The sequence below is a fragment of the Zootoca vivipara genome, chromosome 8, assembly GCF_963506605.1.
Source record: "Zootoca vivipara chromosome 8, rZooViv1.1, whole genome shotgun sequence".
NCBI classification, from domain to species: domain Eukaryota; kingdom Metazoa; phylum Chordata; class Lepidosauria; order Squamata; family Lacertidae; genus Zootoca; species Zootoca vivipara.
The window spans coordinates 30,141,907-30,165,788 of NC_083283.1; the positions used below are offsets into that span (position 1 = coordinate 30,141,907).

At 40.9% G+C, this 23,882-nt stretch overlaps 1 protein-coding gene across 5 annotated transcripts; it reads left to right on the top strand.

Annotated features, from left to right (window-relative positions):
- The first annotated feature begins 3,264 nt into the window (after nt 1-3,264).
- Nucleotides 3,265-23,655, top strand: PEX2 (peroxisomal biogenesis factor 2). Of its 5 annotated transcripts, none has more exons than XM_060277743.1 (3): nt 3,265-3,490; nt 4,091-14,496; nt 22,467-22,598. In XM_060277743.1, exon 2 carries the CDS (start codon nt 12,351-12,353, stop codon nt 14,484-14,486), a length of 2,136 nt encoding a protein of 711 aa, XP_060133726.1. In that variant the 5' UTR covers nt 3,265-3,490; nt 4,091-12,350; the 3' UTR covers nt 14,487-14,496; nt 22,467-22,598. The 5 variants fall into 5 exon arrangements, with proteins under 5 accessions (XP_060133726.1, XP_060133727.1, XP_034981522.1 ...); XM_060277744.1 differs by having other exon boundaries at nt 4,099-14,496; XM_035125631.2 differs by having other exon boundaries at nt 12,265-14,496.
- Nucleotides 23,656-23,882: the final 227 nt, after the last annotated feature.

The window sequence follows — 23,882 nt, forward strand, 5'->3', positions numbered from 1 at the left end:
GGCCCAATTCAAAGGGCTTGTTTTGTCCTATAAAGTCTTATGCAGCTCAGGACCCCAATACCTCACAGACCACCTCTCCTCATATGAACCAACCCAGAGCCTGTGATCATCATCTGAGGCCCTTCTTCGTGTGCCCCCTCCACAAGAGGTCCAGAAGGTAGCAACATGTGGTCTGACTTTATCGACTACATCCGTCAAAAAGCGCATAAAGGTCTCTGCCACCAGCCTATATGAGATTGTGGATTATGTGACTTTCATCTTCCTCTTTCTCAGCATTTCCTCATTGTTTGCCTGGTTGTTTCTGCCATCCTTTCAACATACCTGGAAAGACATAACAAAGAGAAACAAGGCGAGCCTCTTATAGTTAGAGAATTGATTGTGGTTTGCTTTACCTTCTCATTCTTGCCAGATGTTCTGTCTTTGTTTCTCCTTTGGCTTTTTATTTTCCTTTCCCTGTTTAATGTCATGGTTTCTTTACTTTGTATTTGATACTGCTATGCCAAAATTCTTAATAAAAATATTGGGGGGGGGGCACAATGAAGAAAAAGAAAATAGCTGTGAATTAGCAAGATCTGAATCTGATAGGTAGTAAGGATGGTTTTGTCTCTTATTCAGATGTTAGGATGGAAGAAGCAAGTTCAGTTGTTATAAGTCATGCAAAAAACATATCCCATACACACACCTTCTTTTCTTTTCGTCTTCTACAAATGAATGTGTTGCGCAAATTCAACAGCTAGACTTTTTTAGGGTGAAAAAGGTAGAGCTGTTAAATACTCTTTGAGGTAACCACCACTCAATGTAGATATCAAAGAAAGAATGATCTAACCAAGTACCTAAGGCAAAAGAATGGCGCAGAGGTGATTGGCTGGCTGTTGTTTTCTGGCTGAGCTTTTGTGCCTTCAGCTACTGTACAGAACACCACATTTTACCTCTACTAGGGTCATTTACCGTACTAAGGTCATTTAATGGGGAAACAAGTGGAAAGTACAGTAACCAGGGAGAGTGGATGCTTATGAAATAACAACATACAGTGCATACAACTACATCAAACCTCAGTGCAGAATTTGGGGCACAGCTTGTTGGGGAATCACTCCTGTCATAGGCTGCCCACCCAACTGCTCACACACACAGTACAAACATTTCATATTTACTTGCAAAGCTGGCAATACTGTCACATTAACATTTCCCTCCCGCAACAGTGCCCACTCAACAACTTTGTGTGTGTTTGTCTGTGTGTGTGTGTGAGAGAGAGAGAGAGAGAGAGAGAGAATACCTTGTTTAGTATACAAATTTATTGTTTTATATGACAGGGATACCAGTAAATAATACATGTAAATTCATAGAATTATAGAATTGTAGAGTTGGAAGGGACCACAAGGGTCATCTAGTCCAACCCACTGCAATGCAGGAATCTTTTGTCCAACATGGGGCTCAAACCCACAACTCTACCAACTGAGCTAAATTGTGAATTTTTAAATGAGCTACAGATTTTGAAAATAATTTTTTTAAAAAAAGGTATTAAGAAGTTGAACAAATGGGAAATGTGCCAAATGGTGTAGGGCTTTTCCTGACCATGTGATTTTATTTTATAAACACACACACACACACACATTCATTATAAGGGAGAAAAAAAGCAGAGAGGAGAGCATAACAAGAAACTCCAAACATCCTTTCCAATTTGCTGCTTTCCCTTTTAAGGGTAAATTTCAAGGTTCAAGAGAAATAACACCCCCCTACTATCTTATGAAGAGGATGGGGGAATAATGACAGGAGCTTTATCAATTTATGAATGGCTATTGCCCCCTTCCCATTTCTCATTCTATTTGAGGTTACCCTCTGACAAACTGAATGCCACTAGAAATAATTGGTGTGTGGGTCTCACTGCCAGACGTGGTAACAGCACTGGCTTAGATGCCTTTTAAATAAAAATTAAATATTGGACAGGTTTGTAGAGGATTGTTAGCCGTTATTGTTAAATAGAGCTTCCAGTTTCAGAAGTAGTATACCTCTGAATACCAGCTACAATACAAACAAAACAGAAATGAGAGCTGCAGCCCTCACTCTTTGCTTGATGCTACCCTCTTGCAAACAAGATGCTGGGCTATTTAATTCTTAAGAGTTGCCCATCCCTCGACTCCTTAAACAGCGCAATGGGTTCTGAATCCCATTTCTCCCATCATCTCTCATTGGGCAGCACGTCGTCCGCTCTTTTTCTTTCCATGTGATTGGATGCAAGCGCCGCCCATCAGGCAGCTGGACCCGCCTGGCCTCTTCGCCGCAATCGGCTGAGCTCCCCGCGGAGAAGCTTGGCAAGCCCACAGAGTTAAGGGTAGAGTAGCTCACCATCTGGATAGCGATTTCTGGGTTTACTTTGGAAGCCATTTTTAAACCTTTCCGTCTCCGGAAGCGAGAGAAAACAACGGGGAAACCAAAGTGTTTTATATTTTATTTACATTTTTACCAAATCTGTGACTGGGCTTCAGAATGCCCACCCCAAAAAGGGAGTAGCAAAGGCAGGAATCCATGCTCATTTTTTAACCCAGGCCTTCAAATCCCCCATATTTTGGCTTGGGGGCGGGTGGGCAGTTGAAAGAGTGTGACTACAACAGTACAGTACATTGTTAATACTGCATTTTGGAGGTCATCCTGAGGCTTAAGCGAGAGAGGAAGTTTACAACAGCCAGCTATGCATGCTGCAGGTGGGGCTGAGGTCGACTGGTTTGGCTTGGTCTAACCAAAAGTCAACCGATTTCCACCCCGACCCTTTCTAGTCCCAAACTAGCACTCAGCTGTATGCAGAAGTCCTGTGCTCTGCTGACTTGCGTGCAGATCCGCAAGACAACAAATCCTTAGAAGGTAAAAAAACCCTAAGACCACGTTCTTCATACGAAGAAAGACGTTACTTGGAACATGGAGCTCAGCATATCCTATATATTAATTTGAGGGCAGGGGCGAGGTGTGCCTATTGCCCAATCGCACCCGTATTACAAAAAACTGTGTTTCTTTCCTGTGTCCTTTTCTACGGAGAGCTCTCACTTCGCCCTTAGGGAGAAATAAAAAGGTCTTTTCAAACCAGAGAGTTGGACGATGTGTCACTCTTAATTTATTTTTTGTTTTTACTATCTCTATGGGCAAAAGCAGAGAACAAGAACCGCGAAGCGGCGGGGGGGGGGAGCCGCTCTAGGAAAGACGTAAAGGGCATCTCATTAGTATTTCCTGCTTCGGCTCGGGAGACGCTCTGCGCCTGTAGTCGCCCGTTACCTACAACGCTGGGGAAAGCAAAGGACGAGGAGCACCATAGAGATGAGGAGAGCGGAAAGGTGCGCGGTGTGGTGGAAACAAGCTCGGCTGCTCTAGGAATCCCCGAAGGAGAACTCGACGTCCGTAGCGAAATCCGGGTCACCGAACTGCATGGTCTCTTCCTCTCGGTCGGCGCGGGAAACGGGGCGGCGGGGTCTCGCGGAGTAGCCCCTCCCTCAGGAAAAGAGAGGTCAGTCCGTGACGGAGGAGGGGGATTTGGTGGGGGGGGGGAGACTGGCACTCGGTGGGGAGGGAATCGCGGGGGGCTGGAGGGGAGAGGGGCTGCGTGGCGTCAAGGTGGGGTGGGGGTGCAGGTCCCCAAATGGGGTTTAATGCGAGCTCAGGACCATCCTTAATTCTGGGACACAAGAGGCCTGAAGAGGCCTGTTCTTTGGAACTCCCTGCCTATTGAGGTCAAGCAGGCTCCGCCTCACCGTACGCTTTTTCCAGCTCCTGCTAAAAGCATTCGTGTTCTCGCAAGCCTAATCCAGATGCTTAGAAACTTGAGGTAGTTTTCATCTGTTTTAGTGCTTTGACGTCTGTATGCTTGAAAGTGAATTTTGTGAATTTTTGTAAACTGCTTTGAGGTTGTTGTTTTTTCCTCCTTCACAATTTTAATGAAATAAATAAGGGAGCAAAATCTTGGAAGTTGGGTTACCCCCTCTGTGCACATCCCCAAACCAAGTTTCTTTGTGTTATATCCCTACCTGCTTTGTAAAAAGTGTTACCAGTTGAATTTCTGCCTGCCATGTATCTGCTTGTTTACATTTCTTTGTCCCCTTTTCTCAAGGAACATAGGAAGATGTCATATACAGAGTCAGACGATTGGCCCATCTTGCTCAGTATTGACTGCATGCTGACTGGCAGTGACTCTGCAGGATTTCAGGCAGGGGGTCTCCCCCAACTCTATCTGGAGATGCCGGGGATTGAATTTGGGGCCTTCTGCTTGCAAGTGCAGGTGCTCTGCCACTGAGCTGTGGCCCTTCCAGGGTTGTATGGATGATCCTTCTTCCTAACACCACTTTTTATCCCTGCAACATGCATGCAAGTTAGGATTGGCTTGAATGCTAGTTCCTACGGTTCTGCTTGTGGCCTTCCCCTGAGGCATCTTTGTGGGAACATAATGCTGGATTTGTTCTGATTCAGCAAGAGGTTTTTCCTTAATGTTCCAATGAGAGAATGTCTAATCCAAAGTCACCCAGTGAGCTTCTTCACAGCTGAGTGATGTTTTGAACCTGGATCCAGCCAACTGTAGTCTTAACACCACTGTATCATACTGACATTTCTATGACTGATTCCTCTATGGGGTGGGTGAGTAAGGGGCTTAGCCATGCTACATGTGGCTTTAAAAAAACAACAATTGATGAATAACCACAAACCTCTAATTGAAACTAATTTACAGTTAGTTTCAAAGCCCTGCTCCTGCATTTTTCATGCCCCTAAAGTAATGATGAGTGAAAACGAATGAAAAACACAGAAATCAGCACCTGCCATCATATACAGTGTACAGTATCAGCTTTCCCAAGCCTGGTGACTTCCAGAGGTCTTGGGCTGAAATGCACATCATTCCTGATCATGCTGGTTGGGAATGATGGGAGTCCAACAGCATCTGGAGGGCGCCAGGGCTGCTGTACTAATAGTGAACATAAATATCTGTTATGTTGGTCCTTACATAGATGGAAGAGCACTGCCCATGCCCTGGAAAGTAGCAGCAGCATTTCAAGGATCCCAAAGTTTGCAAAAGTAAACATACACACACTGGAGTGACCCCAAAACAGCCCTCTGAACACTGAGTATGCCCAAGTAATTGGAGGAGGGTAGGAATGGAATAGGGCATACCAGAAAAATGCAGGATAAGCAGCCAACCAGTCATGAAAAAGAGCATTTCTTGCCCCAACATTTAGTTGCACTTCCCACTTGTTGCCTGTATTTGAAGTTTGAGTGAACAGCTGTTCAAGATGCAGAGTCCAGTGGAGTGCCATTGAGAAATCCATGCCATTGATCCTTTCCCGTGAACATGGTTTTCAGATGTTTTGCTTGCTCCTTCACACATTAAAGAATGAGAAAAAAAATCCCTTAGGTAACCTTGTTGAGGTGTCTTCCTTGTATACCCCTAGTATTCCAGAGTTGGCATATTGCAAATCCCAAATTATTCTGCATTCAGTGATTCATAATCATTTGCAAAGAGGCATGTTAATTTGAACAAATCTGGCGTGTTTTGTTTAGTTACCTAAATAATATCTCTTAAGACAAACGTGCTTTTAACAGTTACGGTATGTAATTACACCAAGAATAGAAAATTGCACATCTATACAAGTCAGTATCTAGATTTTTGTTACCAGACTGTAGAGAATCACAGTGCCCTACATACAAACACACTCACGCTCCTTTCATTCACAGGAGGCACCAAAATAGACACAGAATCACAGTTACCTCATAACAAAGTCTTGTGTGCGTGAATTCTGCTTACACGCCCAGTTCAGGTTTGGGAGTGCCTTAGCAAATATTCTACAAGTAGGTTGAACAATGGTGTGGTCATCTGAGGAACTTCTTTCACTACCCATTTCCTTCCAGCAAATGAATCTGGGGTTGGGGGGGGAAGAGAATAAGTGTGCATATCTATGTGTGTGTTCATTAGTCCTGTGGAAGAGCTCTCAAATAGACTTGTCACTGAAATTTGCCTAAAGCAAAATCAAAGTGAATCTGGAGGTTCTTGTTCAGGAGAGTTAGAGGAATTTTGAAACGATTAATTACATTTTTCAGGTGGGATTCCATTTTTTCTTTCTTTTTAATAACATTTGAGCAGCAGTCCCACCAGGAGCAAGATTGCCTTTGCTTATTTCCTTCAATGACCTTATTCAAAGGTTATTTCTCAGCTAATATGGAGAAAAACAAGGTGGTGAATACTATAGGTTTTGAAGGCAGGGTTAAAACCATTGGCACAGGAGTGGAAACAATTACCAAGATGTGCCCTAAAAAAATCTTGATGGTACTCAAAGAGTCAATTTTCATATCGTATGTGTGTATGTTACACACACATGTCATGTATTCCTTGGAAGGAATATCTCAGACCTCTTAAATGTGGTAACATATGCGAGAAAGGAAATATCAGTTTGAAATCACATATTCAAAGCATGCACAGTGCACAGACTTGATCCAAGCAAAATTGCTATAAGGAAATTAATGCTACATTAGCAGGCACATTTTAATTTCCTTTCAAAGCCCATGGTACCTCCCTTAAATTATTTCCTTAAGATAAAGATTTGAGTGAGCTAAAAAGTGCACCGTATAAGCCCTCTTCTAAGCCTTGCTATCCTTATTAAAAAGTGAGGTGGGGTGGGGGGAGAAGCACATCATTCTTATCATTTTGTCATTGATGGAAATTGACTCATTTTGTGCAGATCTAAGCATACATTTATATTTTTTTAAATGGTAGTTAAGCAATTTATATTATTTGTTGCTGTAATCAGTTACTTTCCAAGATGATTTTCATTTGGATTGCTTAGGAATATAGGATTGTTTGTTTATACAGGAAACGGAATATTAGTGTTAGGTTTTCAGAGGCAGTAAATTTCATAAGAGTTGCAGGTCTGCTGATACAGACATGGAATTCACTGTCAGCAGGAGCTCTCCCATTAACTTAAATGGTGAAGAAAGGGATGGGGGATTATATAGCATTCTCTATCACTGAAGTCTCAATGTGCACATAACTCAGTGTGCACACTGAGGCCCCCAGATTGGGGCAAATATGTTTAATTAATGCTCATTCCTTCTGCATTTACCATTTAGCTTTGTGCAGACAAATTCCTATGTGGGGGTTAATCAGACTTCAGAATTTAGCGAAATTACAAGTAGAAGGAACCAGGAACATCAGGTTACTGTCTTCTACAACAGTGCAATTTTACCATTGATGCTAACTAGAATACAGCACAGAATGCTATTTTTTAATATATAAAAAATCCTTTGTTCTTGAGCTTGGTGAGATCTGTGGTTTTTCACAGCAGAAGACTCAGATTTAAATTTTGGTGCAGTAGGTTCTGAACTTCTTTGGAAGTTTATTGAGACATTTATCAGTGATAATTCAGGGCTTCCTGAGACTAGAAATGCAGTAGATATCTAAAGCTACTTCAGCATCCTGTTAATGCATGTTCAGAAGTCTTCATATCGAATACCATAATAATTCATTCAAGAACTTATGTATATAACATGGTGGAAGTCCTTTCAAATATCCCTGTTCTAAGTTATGATCACTTCACTTCTGTTGTAAATTAAGAAAAGCACTTTGTACCCCGTATTTTAAAAAAATAGTTTACCGTGTGGATCGATTTAAATACTGTAATGCGGGTTTTAAAATTCATATATTTTCTGCTGCAAGTTACAGCGTATTGGATTGCAACTAAATAAAGCTTGTGTACTAACCTTGCAACATAATATAAAATAATTGGTAATGCAGACCCACGTGCCATTTGCACCACACAATTATATCTGCCTTGGGCTGTGAATTTAATGTACATATGTAAGCACACTGAGCAAAATCATGTACTTGGAGACAAGGCCACAATCCATTGTAGAGTTGGCTCAGCAGAGCTTGTAGCTCAGCATCTAGAACTTTCAGAGGCCAGGCTTCCAGTTAGTGGGCAAAACAGTGTTTTTCTATGAGATAAAAAGTAAATGTCCTTGCTATTTGGTTGATAGTCATAAATATTTATGATTGTAGGAAAGTATGAACACAGTGCATGATTTATTGTACGTACAGTATCATGTTCTTAATGCTCAACTATTGAAGTCAAAACATTTTCCCTATTTTTTTCTTTTATGTAAAAAACAAACAGGATTTAGTGGAGTATGTTTGAAAACAGGTCTGACCTGAGATTTGAAAAAGAATCTAGTTATGAATGTTTGTATTCAACACAATTTAATAAATATTATGTAATGTAACTATTTTTTTTATCCACCCCAATAATCTCTTATTGATTACAAACTAAGCAGGAAGCGGAAAACTGCTCCATCTTACTGCCAAGACAGTGAAATGGAAATTATGAGAATACTGAGAAAAATGTGAAATAAATTAAACATAGCACTTCATTGGCATGTTTAGGAATTTAAAAAACAAAACAACCAACCGTTGTCAGTATTATACTGTCATAACACACTAATTACATTTGGCAATAAGAAGAAAGCAGTTATCTGAAAAGTGAATTCCAACCACCCTTAAGAGACTCATTCCAAAACACAAGATGAAAATTTGGTCTCACAGATACGTTATTAAACCTCCTTAAAGCAAAACAAATACAATCATTTGATACAGCTGAGCCAAAAGCAGTGCCATTTAGTCTGGACTATGTGATTTTAAATGCCCACGTAGAACCTAGTTTCAGTGGTGGATGCTTTAAACCAGGCATCCCCAAACTGTGGCCCTCCAGATGTTTTGGCCTACAACTCCCATGATCCCTAGCTAACAGGACCAGTGGTCAGGGATTATGGGAATTGTAGTCCAAAACATCTGGAGGGCCGAAGTTTGGGGATGCCTGCTTTAAACAATGGTCAGGTCAGCCTTGCCTTTGTTCTGAAATGAGAACTACAGCAGATCAGTGCTGTGAAGATCTATGGGAATAAGAAGTGCAACTTTCTTTAGCTTTAGCCCAGGTGCCCGGTGTGTTCTTTCCTCCTTCTGTGTCTGCTGCTCTGTGTCCTGCCACTACTGACTCCACCTTCTTGTTAGCAGCCGTCCGGCAAATGGAGAGCTGCACTTACAGGAGGGCTGAATGTGTCTTAAAAGTACATGGAAAGCAGTGGTTTAGTCTGTGTGTTTGTGTATCATGGTACAAAGACTAAAACTCTGGGAGAAAAATGTACTTAAAATGGACTTTAAAAGAAAACCAACAGGAGGTTTCAGTGACCCAAGAATGTCAAATGGTTACTTGTATCACCCCCCCCCCATAAATTACAATGATATATACAGTGGAACCTCAGTTTATGATTGTCTCGAAAGCTGGAACATTTCGGCTTTCAAACCCCAAAAACCCAGAAGTAACTGCTCCGGTTTTCAAACAATTTTCGGAAGCCGAACGTGCCATGTGGCTTCCATTTTGAGTTTACATATGTTATTGAGACTTCTGTATTGAGTTTTCAAACATTTTGGAAGTCAAACGATCTTCTGGAATGGATTACATTCAGAATTCGAGGTTCCACTATATGTATATGTGTGTGTGTGTGTGTACAGGAAAGGGTTTTCCATTTCTGTTTAGATCAACTATATGTGCATCTTTCTATTAGTAATGTAATACCCTTATTAGGACTGAGCCACCTTTGAAGTTTCCCAGAATGGTGCACCCAGCTAGATGTTAAAAGAGAAGACTGGGTTGAAGAGATGAAGATTATTGGTAAAGGGCAAAACAGACACCCAACTGTCTTAGTTATCTATTTCAAAAAAATTATTTGCCTTAAGTGAGTTTGTGCCCAGTAGAGAGGACCTGAGTTAATATACCAAAGCTACTAGTTCCTCTTGGGGCAACAGGATGGAGTGGGGTAAGGCGGGAAAGGACATTTAGCCAGAATAAAAGTTATGTAAAATTCAAGAGACTACTTGAGTTGTTGGTCTTACAGGTATCAATGCAGCTGCCATTCTTCAGTGTTTCCAATTGATCAGAAGGTCAGCGGTTCGAATCCCTGTGACGGGGTGAGCTCCCGTTGCTCGGTCCCAGCTCCTGCCAACCTAGCAGTTCGAAAGCACGTCAAAATGCAAGTAGATAAATAGGAACCGCTACAGCGGGAAGGTAAACGGCGTTTCCATGTGCTGCTCTGGTTTGCCAGAAGCGGCTTTGTCATGCTGGCCACATGACCTGGAAGCTATACGCCGGCTCCCTCGGCCAATAATGCGAGATGAGCGCGCAACCCCAGAGTCGGTCACGACTGGACCTAATGGTCAGGGGTCCCTTTACCTTTAATCTTGAATTACACACTCCCTAGTTGGGCAAAATCATAGTAACAGTAGTAGCAGCGATAATAGCTGCTCTTCAGCTGTAAGTAAAATGAAATGTGTTACACATCCAGTATTTTTGCCAAACTACCATTTCCGGCTTAAGCATTATTGTGGACATAGCCATCAATGATGTCTAGCATAGTAAGATGCATCTTGCATGGTACAGAAAGTTTATTATCTCCAGGCAACATAATGGATTTTAATGAAAAATTAAAAGGGGTATTATCAGTCCAGTTCTCTGTATCAAGGTAGTTAAAATTCCCAAACCTAGATATTTCCCTTCTATTTCCCATAGTTATTTATCCTTTTTACAATATCCAGTAAAGAACTGTAAATTAAATGACTAAAATTCTAAGTAAAAGATTATGTGACTTAAGAAAATGAATATAGTCATGAAAATCATGTGATTTCTCCTAGTCTTTTCCTCAAATTTTGAAGTCCTCTTTTCTACTTGTAAAATGGAGATAATTCTTCAATGCCTCACAGGAATACCATGAAAATAATCAGTTAACATTTTCAGGGATTCAAACATAGAAAGTTATATAAACGTTAAGTATTATTAGCTATGCAGAATGGTTAGAGAACCTAAGTCTATATTATTCTTTCAAACGATAGTAGGCACTTAATTGAAGAGTATAGAAATTTAAAATGTAATATGAAATTAATCTTTTCTAAGGTTATTTAAGCTAATGGCATAGTAATGGCAAACTAATTTTACAGTGATTAAGAGATAATATACTCAGGGCTTCTAGTCAGGCTTTTGTTGAGGTAACATACCTATCTTTGATGAGACTGAAGATAGAAAAATACATTGTACAGTATGTGTCTCTAAGGAGATTCTCTATTGTGGTTTGGGTTGAAAACCCGTAGAGTGGAGGCAGCCTACAGACAGCCAATGTGGGCCCTTTTAAACAAAGACCGATGAGTTTGTCTTGCACACTGTAGCTTTGATAGAAGTCTTCTTACTTGGCAGCTGAATTCTCATGCAACTGTATTCCTCAGTACTCCTCAGGCTCCTTGGCATGGACTCAATACAAATGATTTTGAGAGTCTTTTACTAGCACACACGGTAGGAATTACTCTTAAGAAATTATCATGTTTATAAATAGTATATCTTTATTACATTGACATCTCTCTTCCATGATGGAACTTGCAGCACACTGGGTTCCCAGGTAGTCTGTCCAGACGCTGACCAGATTTCAACCTGCTTCTTCAGCACAGGTGTTGCATTGTATACCTTCAGGCCATGTTTAAGGCCTGCCTCCACCAACCTGGCAGGCTGCAGATGTTGTAGGACTATAACTTGCATCTGCTGCAGCCAGCACATTGTGAGATTTGTAGTCCAACAACATATGGGGAGCACTAGGTTGGTAAAGGGTCTTATAGCCAGAAACTGGGTCTTGGATGAAAACCATTGCTTATTTTTCTGGTGGTACCCAATGATCCTCAATACCGGCACTTACTTTTTCCTGGAGATGCTCGGCTGCATGAGGAGACATGGCATGGGCATTGCCATTCCAGGGCCCAGCTCCGCTGCCCCCCCCGGAGGCTGTTCTTGGGCCCTATAACTGCTGCTGCTTCCTGTCAGTAGCTGCGTGGCTGGCCAGAGCGCACGAGTCCCGCTCCCTGTGGAGCGCAAGAGCAGGCAGCACAGTGTGTGATGTGCTTTCCCTGCCATGCAGTGCGCTCTGCTGCTGGCCTTGTTCACGATGGTCGTGGCAGGGTGGGCGCAGGAGCCGCCAGAAAGTCACCGGAGCCAGTGCGGCAAGAGTCCCAGGTAATATGAGGACGGGAGGGAGGGAGGGAGGCCATCTGGCTTTAAGGGACCCTAAGGGTCATCTAGTCTAATTCCCTGCAGTGTGGCTGGGGAAGTGGGTGCCATGGCCAGCGCCAAAACAAGCCCTCCTTGTGGGACCCCTCCATTGTCTTTGCCAGTTCTGTTTCTGGAATTCCTCTAACGCCAGCCTCTCTTTCTTTTTCAGACTTACGCTCAGTATAGCCGCTTTGCAGAAGGCACGATGAGGCAGTTGTACATGTGATCCAAGTTAAATCGGTGCAATCATTTTTCATGATGAGTTCCTTAAGTAGTTACTTTATGCCACCGAGTCAAAAAAGGAAGGCTGAAGAAGAAGCAGAAATTGTGGAATCAACTTCTGATCCTTTCAAACATCGCAAAACTAACACCGAGGATACATGCGGTCAAGAGGATGGAAGTTCAGGCAAAGATTGGCCCGAATGTTGGACACTATTGCAGAAAAATGACTTCTGTCAGAGAAATGAGTGGCTCTTTGTCAACAATAAAAGGTTGGGCTGCAAAGTGTGCCGAGATATCGGAAGTCTTCCTGTCGAAAAGCGGATGGGAATGAAAATTTCAGTAGAGTGGGCAAATTGTAAAATTAGTCATTTTGGAGAGTCTCGCAAACAACAGTTAATGTCTTTAAGAAAAAAGATTTTTGAACACAAGGAAAGTGGAGCTCACAAAGCAGCAGAAAGGATAAAATCTGAATCTAAAAATGAAAAGTTAGATAAAGTTGTCTTAAACACAACAAAAGTGTTTCGAACCGCTTACAAAGTTGCAAAAAAGAATCAAGCATTTAACAACTTTGAAGATGAAATAAATTTACAGGAACTTAATGGCCTAGACATGGGATATACCTTTCACTCTACAAATGCCTGCATTAATATTTTAAACCATATTGCAGATGAAATGAGAAAAACATTAATAAGCAACATAGTGAACTCTAAGAACAAAATGTCCTTAATTATTGATGAATCGACAACAGTGAATAACAGAATAACTTTGATTGTTATTATTCGCGTAGTTCTTCCCAAACATTCGGCTCCAGTTAGTCTTTTCCTAGATTTGATTGAGTTACAAGATACAACAGCAAGAGGAATTTTAAGCTCATTAATCAGTCATCTTGAGTGCCTAGGAATCTCAGAAGATTATTTAAAGGAGTATTTATTGTCTGTCACTTGTGATGGTGCTGCAGTGTTGTTTGGCGCACGTGGTGGTGTAAAAAGGTTAATAAAAGAAAAATTTCCGAGTGTTATCTTCTGGCGTTGTGCTAACCATCGTCTGGAATTGTCTGTCAGTGATACTGTGAACAAAGTGGTTGGAGTTAATCACTTTAAGAATTTTATGGACAAACTCTATGTGACTTACCACGCTTCACCCGAGAATGCTAGGGAATTGGAGGAATGTGCAGCAACTCTAGAACTTCAGCTTCTGAAAATTGGAAGGATTTTAAGCACTCGCTGGGTTGCTTCTAGCTTTTGCACAGTTTTTGCAGTTTGGCAAGATTATGAAGCACTGGTTTATCACTTTCAGGAGGCAAAAGAAGACAGGAGAAGAAGCAAAACAGATCGCTGTCTTTATGAGGGTCTTTTAAGGACAATAACATCATGTGAATTTGTTCTCGATTTGGGTCTTATGTGTGACGCTCTCCAAGTTCTCAGTGAACTAAGTTTGGATTTACAAGAGCGAAATATTGATTTGTTTACAGCAGACAGGAAGATAAAGAACACAGTTCAACTTTTTGAAGAACGAACTGAAAATCCTGGTCCATACTATAGTGTTGCTCTTCAAAGTCAGAAGACTATGAAGTTCAAAGGGAGTGAGCTCCACAAAAATGAAAAACTTACCCCTACAATAAGTTCATCTGCTTTCTATGAAAGTCTGAAAGAAACTGTTAGAAAGTGTATACTTGAAGGAGATGATGCTGATTTGCCTGAATGTGCCAAGGTTTTAGATTCCAAATATTGGCCAGAAAATCCTGGAAAGCAATTAACCTTTGGTGAAACTGAAATTAGAAAGCTAGCACAAAAGTTTTGCTTAAATGAAAAGGAAACAATTTGTGGCTTTCATGAATATCTTGAAGAAAATGAAGTCCCAGACAAATTACTTCCTCTAATGCATGCTTTAAGCACAATTGCAATATCTTCGACGGAATGTGAAAGAGGACTATCTCAGATGAATCTCACAGTAACTTCATCAAGATCATCTCTGGTTATTCGGACAGTTTCTTCTCTGATGTTCATCAGGATGGTAGGACCTCCTCTTACTCAGTTCAATCCTACCAAATATGTTGAATCATGGCTGCTACAAGGACATCCTAACACAGTTGATACAAAAAGCAGGAAGCGATCTAGAGAAGACGAGGGTACATCGGAGGATGTATCAAAAGTGTGGCACTTACTCTAACAACTTCATGGTGAGTACTGGCACCGTTATTTCCTCAAAAAAAGGAAAAGGAAAAGCACTGATGAAAAGCATCAGTGCAAGTGATTTTCTGTGCCTGCTTTTGTTCTAGTTTGGTGAGATGATTTAGTTCAATTTCATCACCTGTAACAATTAATACATTTTACAACTTATTCCACAAAGTGCTTCTGCTGGAAAATAGACACTTCAGGTTTCCTCTCTTTATTTAAGTCCTGTTTGCCTTTCTGTAATCAGAAACAGTAGCAATGTTCATTACAGAGATGGGTCCTGCTTGGAAATGTTTTAGAGTTACGCTCCATATACTAAATTTATGACAACCTGTTTGTTTAAAAAAGCTTTCAAAATGAAGTCTTCAACTATCGCCAGCAGAGTTGACGCAGGACTAGGTCATGATGGAAACCAGGGGGGTGAAACCTGTGGACCTCCTGAGTTGGTGGATATCTGAGTCCTAGCCAGCTTGGCTGAAGTCGTCCAGCATTTGGAGGGCCAGAGGTTCTCTATCCCTGCGTAACTGTGCTCCTTAGTAACAAAGGAAGCTATTGTCAGATCAGTGGTCCATCTAGCTCAGGGGTAAGCAACCTAAGGCCCGTGGGCTGGATGCGGCCCAATCGCCTTCTCAATCCGGCCCACGGACGGTCTGGGAATCAGTGTGTTTTTACATGAGTAGAATGTGTGCTTTTATTTAAAATGCATCTCTTGGTTATTTGTGGAGCACAGGAATTCGTTCATTTATTATTTTTTTCAAAATATAGTCCAGCCTTCCACATGGTCTGAGGGACAGTGGACCGGCCCATGGCTGAAAAAGGTTGTTGACCCCTGATCTAGCTCACCATTGCCTACACCAGGCATGTCAAACCTGCGGCCCTCCAGATGTTTTGGCCTACAACTCCCATGATCCCTAGCTAGCAGGACCAGTGGTTGGGGAAGATGGGAATTGTAGTCCAAAACATCTGGAGGGCCGCAGGTTTGACATGCCTGGCCTACACTGACTGGCAGCAGATTTCCAGGGTTTTAGACAGGGAACATTCCCAGCGCTACCTGGAGATGTCGGGGAAGTGAAGCTGTGACCTTCTGGATGCAAAGCAGATGCTCTACCACTGAGCTGCAGCCCTTTCCCTTACCCCTCTAAGCAGTGTGCCCAGACCCCACAAAATGTTCCAGCAAGACAATGTAACCCACAAGAGATGTGGTATTGATTGGCAGCTGGAGATGCATTTTACACTGTGATGAGTGCCTAACAGATTATCAGCATGCCTCACTGATGTAAATGGCCTTGGGAACTAAGGCACTTGGATAATAAGACGTTTGAATCAATTGGAATATTACTTACTGAGAGGTTCACTAATAAGCTGCTGCATTCACAGCCAACACAATTAAGGGATTTCAGTAGTCAAACTTCTTACAATAGGAGTTTTAGCCCATTATTTTCCTTTTCTGTCTAAGCTTTGGATCCTGAAGATATGCAAGGCCAGCATGCATTAAGCAACAGAATGTGTGTGACCTTCCATTATGAAAATGCTGTTTGTTTTCTGCTAATTATGCTTAAAAAATGAGATGGAGTGGGAGTGAGATGGCAGTGACATTGGATTGGCATAAATTAGTTTATTACAGTAGAATAGTGGGCGAAGCGGGGAATGACACCCTAGAGATTACTTGAACTCATACATTTCTGCTGCCAAAGTTTACAGGCCTGTAAATTTAAATGTAGAATTTTTGTAGGCAGAATGCATTGACAAATATGCCTAATGGTAATACATCTAGTTCTGAGCCTCAGAACAGGTCAATAATAATGCTTATATTGATAGCAGCAATGTAGGAGATGTTATTTGGTATTAAAGCTAAAATCCATGTTATCCCCTTAATCATAATTACATTAATATTGACAGGCCCTTGACAATACCCACTTTACTATTGATAGATTTCTGTCAATAATGCATTTCTAAATAAAATATATTCATTCATAATTTGTACAATACTCAGTAAGCAATGCTAAAGTATATCAGGAGAAATACCTATTTTATTGGTGATATACAGCAAATTGTTTTCTTACAGTGCATGTTTTGCAAGAGGGATTCCTGAATTTAGTTAAATAAAAATGAGCAATATATTATGTTATTTAAAAGAGCTGTTGGACAGATATAAAAACATGACATGCGGTTTACTTCCGGAAAGGAAAGCAGGGTGACATTACAAGAAAAAATCTGGTCAGAAACATCTCAAATACATTTAAAACCTGAACCACGTCATCTTTAAAACATTATTATTTTAAAGTATATACAGTGACATTTGGTAATATTTCTCCCCCCTCAAGAATTCTTGTTTGCTTTGCTTGATCACACTCTTCACAGAGCATTGCTAATGATAATATTTTTAAAGGTTTCCGTTTGGAGCCTTATAGTTATCAGTGTTTTGACTAAGACGGTGGAAAGGAGTTTCCAGAGGCTTTGTACTTTCATAGAATATCTCTCGGCTTCATAGGGCATAATATAATTAAAATTGGTGTGGTGCTGTTTGTAAGAGTGTGAGTTATAGGTCAGGAAGTTGCTGATTCAAATCTCATCTCTGCCACAAACTCTCTGGGACTAGCTGACCCTAAGCAAGCCTCTCTATTATCTTAGCCTCAAGCCCATGGCAGTGGAGGAGATATACTGACTGTATCTAACTTTTCGCTATCTCCTCTTTAAGCCCTGAGATGTTCTAGGACAATGGGTTTCTAAACTTGCTTCACCCAGGAATGTACATTCCTGCCAAGGAATGTTTTACAGGGCAGATTTGGGGGGAGGTTCCAAGTCTTACGCTCCGTTCTTTGGAGTGCCAGCCAATCTGTTTATCTTATTTAAAGCATGTTTATGCTACTTTTCATCCAAAAAGCTTCCAAGACAGTTTAATATTTTTTTTTACAATTACATAAGTGTTGTGGGGTTTTTTTTAAGGTCACTAAAACTCTGCAGCTTGTTAAAAGGTCTAGTGATGGTTGACCAATTGATGTTAAGAGAAATTTGTCTATTACGACTGATCTTGTCTGGGAGGATGCCTGGAACACAGCTAGACAACCCCCTTTCTAGAAGCATTTTGAACAGAATTCAGTACAGTAGACCTGCAACATAGGTGGGGGTTACATTCTAGGGATCGCACCTAAAGCCAACATTGTGTATAGTCAAAACCCATTGGGTTCAATGGCAAATGGGATTGCCACAATTGTTTTCCCCGCAACTCCGCCCCTTTTCTGCACCTTTTTTTTTTATAAAAAAAAATGCCATGCATGTAAAGATGAATGCACACAAGTTTGGGGCTTATTGTATATAGTCTCTGTATATTTCACAGTAGCAACTCTCTTATAGATTACATAAACAATTTTGATAAACAGAACCAGGGAGGTATGTCTGCATAGACAAAATGTTTCCGTCATGCCTCCTCTAGGAAATCTTAGAATTGAGTTATGAGTTGCTCTTTTTCTCTGGTCACATTCCTCTTTTACTACATTTCCCCTCCCTCTTTAAAACCTATTTTATTACATAATCTTTATTTTGAGAGGTTGCACAGAATCTCCATTGTATTCTGGAAAATTAGCCACACCTAGAGAACTATAGCATATTTATAGCAAAAGCAATTGTATAACCATAAGGCATGTTAGTGTTAGAAATGATATAAAATGTGTCATTTGAGTTAGAGATATAGATACGTTACAACTTTCACATCTGTTTACCGTTTTCAATAATCTGTAGCTTTGTCACATATATTGGCGGCCATTGTGTCATGGGCATCCACAGAAATAAATGTGGAGACGCAAGCTCTATGACTTGTAACTACAAATTGTTGAATGGAATATTATCAATCTTCATATGACTGAACCCCACAGATCATTATATGGTGCTGAAGAGAAGCAACAAGAAACCATGGTGGTGTACTGTATTGTTTGGGATTACACATTTCAAAACTAATTGCTAACAAATTGCTTTATTTGTCCATTTAACAATAACAGTTAAGGCAGGAGAAAGACACACAGCTTCATATTTTCCACTGAACAACAATACTGTAGGATTCTAAACCAAATTAAAAAACCCTAAGGCTGAATTTCACACCTTTTACACAGAATCTGCCTTGGCTGTAGTGAACAACAGACATAAGGTCTGAAACTTGTCAGACTTTTTGTTGTTGTTGTTGTTAATGCTTGCCTGTCCATAACTTAAAGGAAAATATAATACAAAGTGGATCATCGTTCAAACAAAAACTGGAGCCTCTGAGAGTCTTGGCCAAAACAATCAATCATTTCTTTTATAAATTTCTCCTTGGGATAGGTCTTCAACTTTTCTCCATGGTCACTCCATAAACACAAGCCAGACGATCGATCTTCACTCATTGTCGTATATAGCATTTCTTCACCCTGCCACAGAGTGCTAAAAGATCAGTCATAACTGCATGTTATAACTGGAAGGGAAAGTGCTGTATGGATGGCCATTTAAATAGCAAGGGGTGGTTTAGTATGGTTCATGTTGAGGTTCATGTTGCATATTTCAAACAATGATTCATCCCCAACATTTTCAGTTTGTAAAGATCCTGAAGGAAACTGACATGAGTTTTAAAGTATGTTTCCCCAAAATGCGGTACACCTGTGATCAAAGTCGTTTTAGCAAACTGTAAGCAGGTTAGTTCACTGTTATTGGTGAAGCTTATCATGGTGGGTTATGCAGTGCAACCTAGTGAGAAGTGTCCCAATACCTCAGGTAATAAGTGAATCCAGGTAGGAAATGTAGATGGACCAAGGGTAGAACTCTTCTGTGGATTGGTTGGGTGATCGGCACAGTTTTGCTGTTGTGTTGCTTCTCTAGGTGTTTTAAGTTCTACATCAACTTCATCTGCAAGTTTCTTGCACTTCTCTATTGTTGTGCTAAAGCTTCCTTGTGTTTCCAGCAACACTGGTATATTTGCTTTCATTTCCATTACGTCTATCTTTATAGAGCTCGGGGAACTGTCTGTATGAAAGAATAAATGAAAAAATGTTCGTTTATGATCACATGACTGAAAATAAAAGTGTGTTTGTGATCCACACAGCAACTGGAATGAAGTTGTCTTGATGTTACATGATGTTGTGAGTTGCGAGACCATACTTGTGTAAGTTTCTGCAGATACACTCTTGTATTTTGGAGTCCATCATGGTTCACACAACATTGGTATGTTGGGTATTAGATTTTGTCTTTGAATGCTCTCACAGAAAAAAGGTTGGCTTAAATTGTGCCCACTGTATTACACACGTAACTTAACACTGTTTAGATCATTCACCAGATTGACTGGGATGTGCAGTAGACAAGGGTTGCCTAAGGATAACTTGCCCTGCTTGAGCTCCACCTTCTTTTCCTGCCGTGGTTGAACAGCCCTTGTATGCTTGTCCAAGTAATTTATAGCAATCTAGTCCAAAATCAAAACAAGCAGATAAAATTGTGTTGGCTGTGCCTCCTGGTCTGGGATTGAAGTGAACCCAGGAATTACTCATGAATAGATTCATTGTTTCCCCATTGTCAGATTTTAGACTGTAACCTCCTCAAGGCAGGGACTTCCTCTCTTGTAATGTGCTGTGCATAGTGATGGTGCACTGTGAATAATTGGAGCAGTAAATTAAACCATACCAGTTCATACATTTATATAAGTTAAGCGCATTGATCTGCCACATATGGACCTAACACCGTTTCTGGGAGAAGTCTTGAATCTGTGAGCCATCTTCACATTTCATAAAAGCAATTGACTGGTTCAGTTCCATTTAAGAACATTGGGGAATTAAAGAAACTGGTTGCCGACTGACAGCAGGAAGTTGTGCTTGTATAGAATGGAAGGAGGCAACTGCCTAAAATGTACAGCCTGTAGACCAGGCACCCCCAAACTCGGCCCTCCCGATGTTTTGGGACTACAACTCCCATCATCCCTAGCTAACGGGACCAGTGGTCAGGGATGATGGGAATTGTAGTCCCAAAACATTGGGAGGGCCGAGTTTGAGGGTGCCTGTTCTAGACTGCTGAAAGCATGAGAGCAAGGTACTGCAAGGTCACCAGCTGCCTTGAAAAATAAAAACACCACCTCAACTGAACCATCATGAAATCAGTAGAGTGCAGAACTCTATCCAGATTTCAAAGAATCTATACCAGTGTTTAGCACAATACAACCTAGCAGTTCTTCTGCCATAGATCCCTTGGTCCTCATTGTATGTTGCAGAAAACCCTGGGATTCCCAACAGCACCAGCAAGCATTCCTCCAACTCACCTGCAAAAGGACATTCCCATCATTACCCCATTGTCCCTCACTTAGGGGATCTTGGAGTATGTACACAGTTTATGCTGGCTGATGGTAGCATCCAGCAGATCTGGCCGGTGCTCTGCATGCTCCCTGCAAAAAACCACCAGCAACACCTGATGCTTGCTTGCAAGGAAGCAGCTTTCGTCTGAATGTTGGTTTTAGTTTAAGGGAAGCTAAAATTCTCTCTTTAAGTACCTAAAATGTACTTCTTCTGCCTAAAATGTACAGCCTGTAGACCAGGCACCCCCAAACTCGGCCCTCCCGATGTTTTGGTACTACAACTCCCATCATCCCTAGCTAACGGGACCAGTGGTCAGGGATGATGGGAATTGTAGTCCCAAAACATTGGGAGGGCCGAGTTTGAGGGTGCCTGTTCTAGACTGCTGAAAGCATGAGAGCAAGGTACTGCAAGGTCACCAGCTGCCTTGAAAAATAAAAACACCACCTCAACTGAACCATCATGAAATCAGTAGAGTGCAGAACTCTATCCAGATTTCAAAGAATCTATACCAGTGTTTAGCACAATACAACCTAGCAGTTCTTCTGCCATAGATCCCTTGGTCCTCATTGTATGTTGCAGAAAACCCTGGGATTCCCAACAGCACCAGCAAGCATTCCTCCAACTCACCTGCAAAAGGACATTCCCATCATTACCCCATTGTCCCTCACTGAGGGGATCTTGGAGTATGTACACAGTTTATGCTGGCTGATGGTGGCATCCAGCAGATCTGGCCGGTGCTCTGCATGCTCCCTGCAAAAAACCACCAGCAACACCTGATGCTTGCTTGCAAGGAAGCAGCTTTCGTCTGAATGTTGGTTTTAGTTTAAGGGAAGCTAAAATTCTCTCTTTAAGTACCTAAAGTTTGTCACAGTCTCTGCTACACTCTTATGTATATTAATTTGATACGCTTACATTCTCTCATGCATGCTTTTCATTCATATTCTTCCACATCATTTTGTATGGCAAGTGCTTATGTGGCAAGGATTTCTTCATTATCTTACCCATATGTCTACTTAATATACCCAACTTCCACATTTAAGGCATGTTAACTATTTTAACTGCAATACAATACCCCAAGAACTTCCTCTTAATTTTCATATTTGATAATAACTTCAGCCATAGGAAGTGCTGTGATTTTTCTTAGGGGACACCTGCACCTATGAAATAGCTTTTTAAAAAAAAGAAAAGAAAAAAGTTTGGAATAAGCTTTTGCCTTTTCCTTAAAACCAAATACTTATCATTTTGGGTAAGAGTGGAGGGTTGAGAGAAAAATATTTAAAAATAAAATAGTAATTGGTGTTTGTGTGTTCAGCCTATTGCACCATGCTTCACATTTAATAATAAATGCAATTGTTGATTGCACATTCTAAGCTTCAGTTTAAAGATTAACACCAACCATATCAGGTGAAAATTATATGAGCATTACTGTCGCCGAGTATGTATATACAGTGTTTGTTCTTGGCGAACCAATAGGAGAGGGTAGCAAACTCAGGTTTCAAACCTCTGCTTGCCATTGAATGACCTCGGGGTAAGTTGCATTTTCCCAGCTTTGAATTCTTGTGTGATCTAGCTCATCAACACGAAATACTTCCTCTAAAGCCGAATAAATTGTAATTGAAATTAATATGATGATGATCATAATAATACATATTTTTAAATCTCTTCTTTTATCATAGAAAGCCACGTGTTGACAATGGCATCTGGCGATGACAGTGGCAAGAAAGTGACTCCTGTGCTCAGAATAAGTCAGCTTGATGCCCTCGAACTGAACAAAGCATTGGAACAGCTGGTTTGGTCCCAGTTTACTCGCTGTTTTCAGGGATTTAAACCCGGACTGTTGGCTCGCTTTGAACCAGAGCTTAAAGCCTTCTTGTGGCTTTTTTTGTGGAGATTCACTGTCTACTCCAAGAATGCAACTGTGGGGCAAGCTATTCTGAACATTCAGTACAAGAACGACTTATCCCAGATGCAGAAATACCAAGCGTTGAGCAAGCAACAGAAATATTGGTACCTTATTTGCACCGTCGGTGGGAAATGGCTGGAAGAAAGGTGTTACGGTTTATTTAGCAATCGTCCATTGGAGTCATTCCGGAAGACAAAGTACTTTATTAACATAGTGTTTGGGCTCCTGAGGCTTTGTGAATTGCTGAACTTCCTTGCTTTTCTTCAGAAGGGAAAGTTTGCTACACTCACTGAACGTATTTTGCGAATCAGGTCAGTGTTCTGCCAGCCACAGAGTGTTCGTCAGATTGGATTTGAATACATGAACAGGGAACTCCTGTGGCATGGGTTTGCTGAATTTCTAATTTTTCTTTTACCACTTATTAACATGCAAAAGCTCAAACTCAAAGTCTCTTCTTGGTCTCTACCTATTTCAGGGGGTACCAGAAATGAAAATAATTCTGCAGCATGTTGCAAGGAATGTTCTCTGTGTGGAGAGTGGCCCACTCTGCCTCACACCATTGGCTGTTCACATGTTTTTTGTTACTATTGTATTAAAAGCAACTACTTATTTGATTTGTATTTTACTTGTCCTAAATGTGGCACAGAGGTGCAAGATCTGCAGCCATTAAAGTATAAGTTAGAAATGAAAGAGGTAGATACACATTAAGGTTGTTTAGGCTTTCCTCAAATCCATAATTATGTATAACTTGTGGATTCTATGGGACTATTCTATCCTGATAGTTAAATTTAGCGTACAGTAATTTTAAACTCTCTGTAATACTGGAATTCTCTTATTCTGTGCTACTTTGTAGGTTTTGTTACTTTACTGTAAAATGATCAACAGCTATCAAAAAAGATGGTGGTTTTCAAAGAATTGCAAACTCAATAGAACTGCAAATAAAGAACAAAATAGTGATTAAACTCTGTCCATTTTATTTATATCACCATAAGTCAGTGCATTCAAAGAAAACCTTTTTTAAGGTAACTGAATCAGTCGGTAGAGCATGAGCCTCTTAACCTCAGGGCCGTTGGTTGAAGCCCCAGATTGGGCAAAAGATTCCTGCATTGCAGGGGGTTTGACTAGATGACCCTCATGGTGCCCCAGCTGTGCAATTCTATGATACATAAGTTAAGGTTGCCAGACGTCC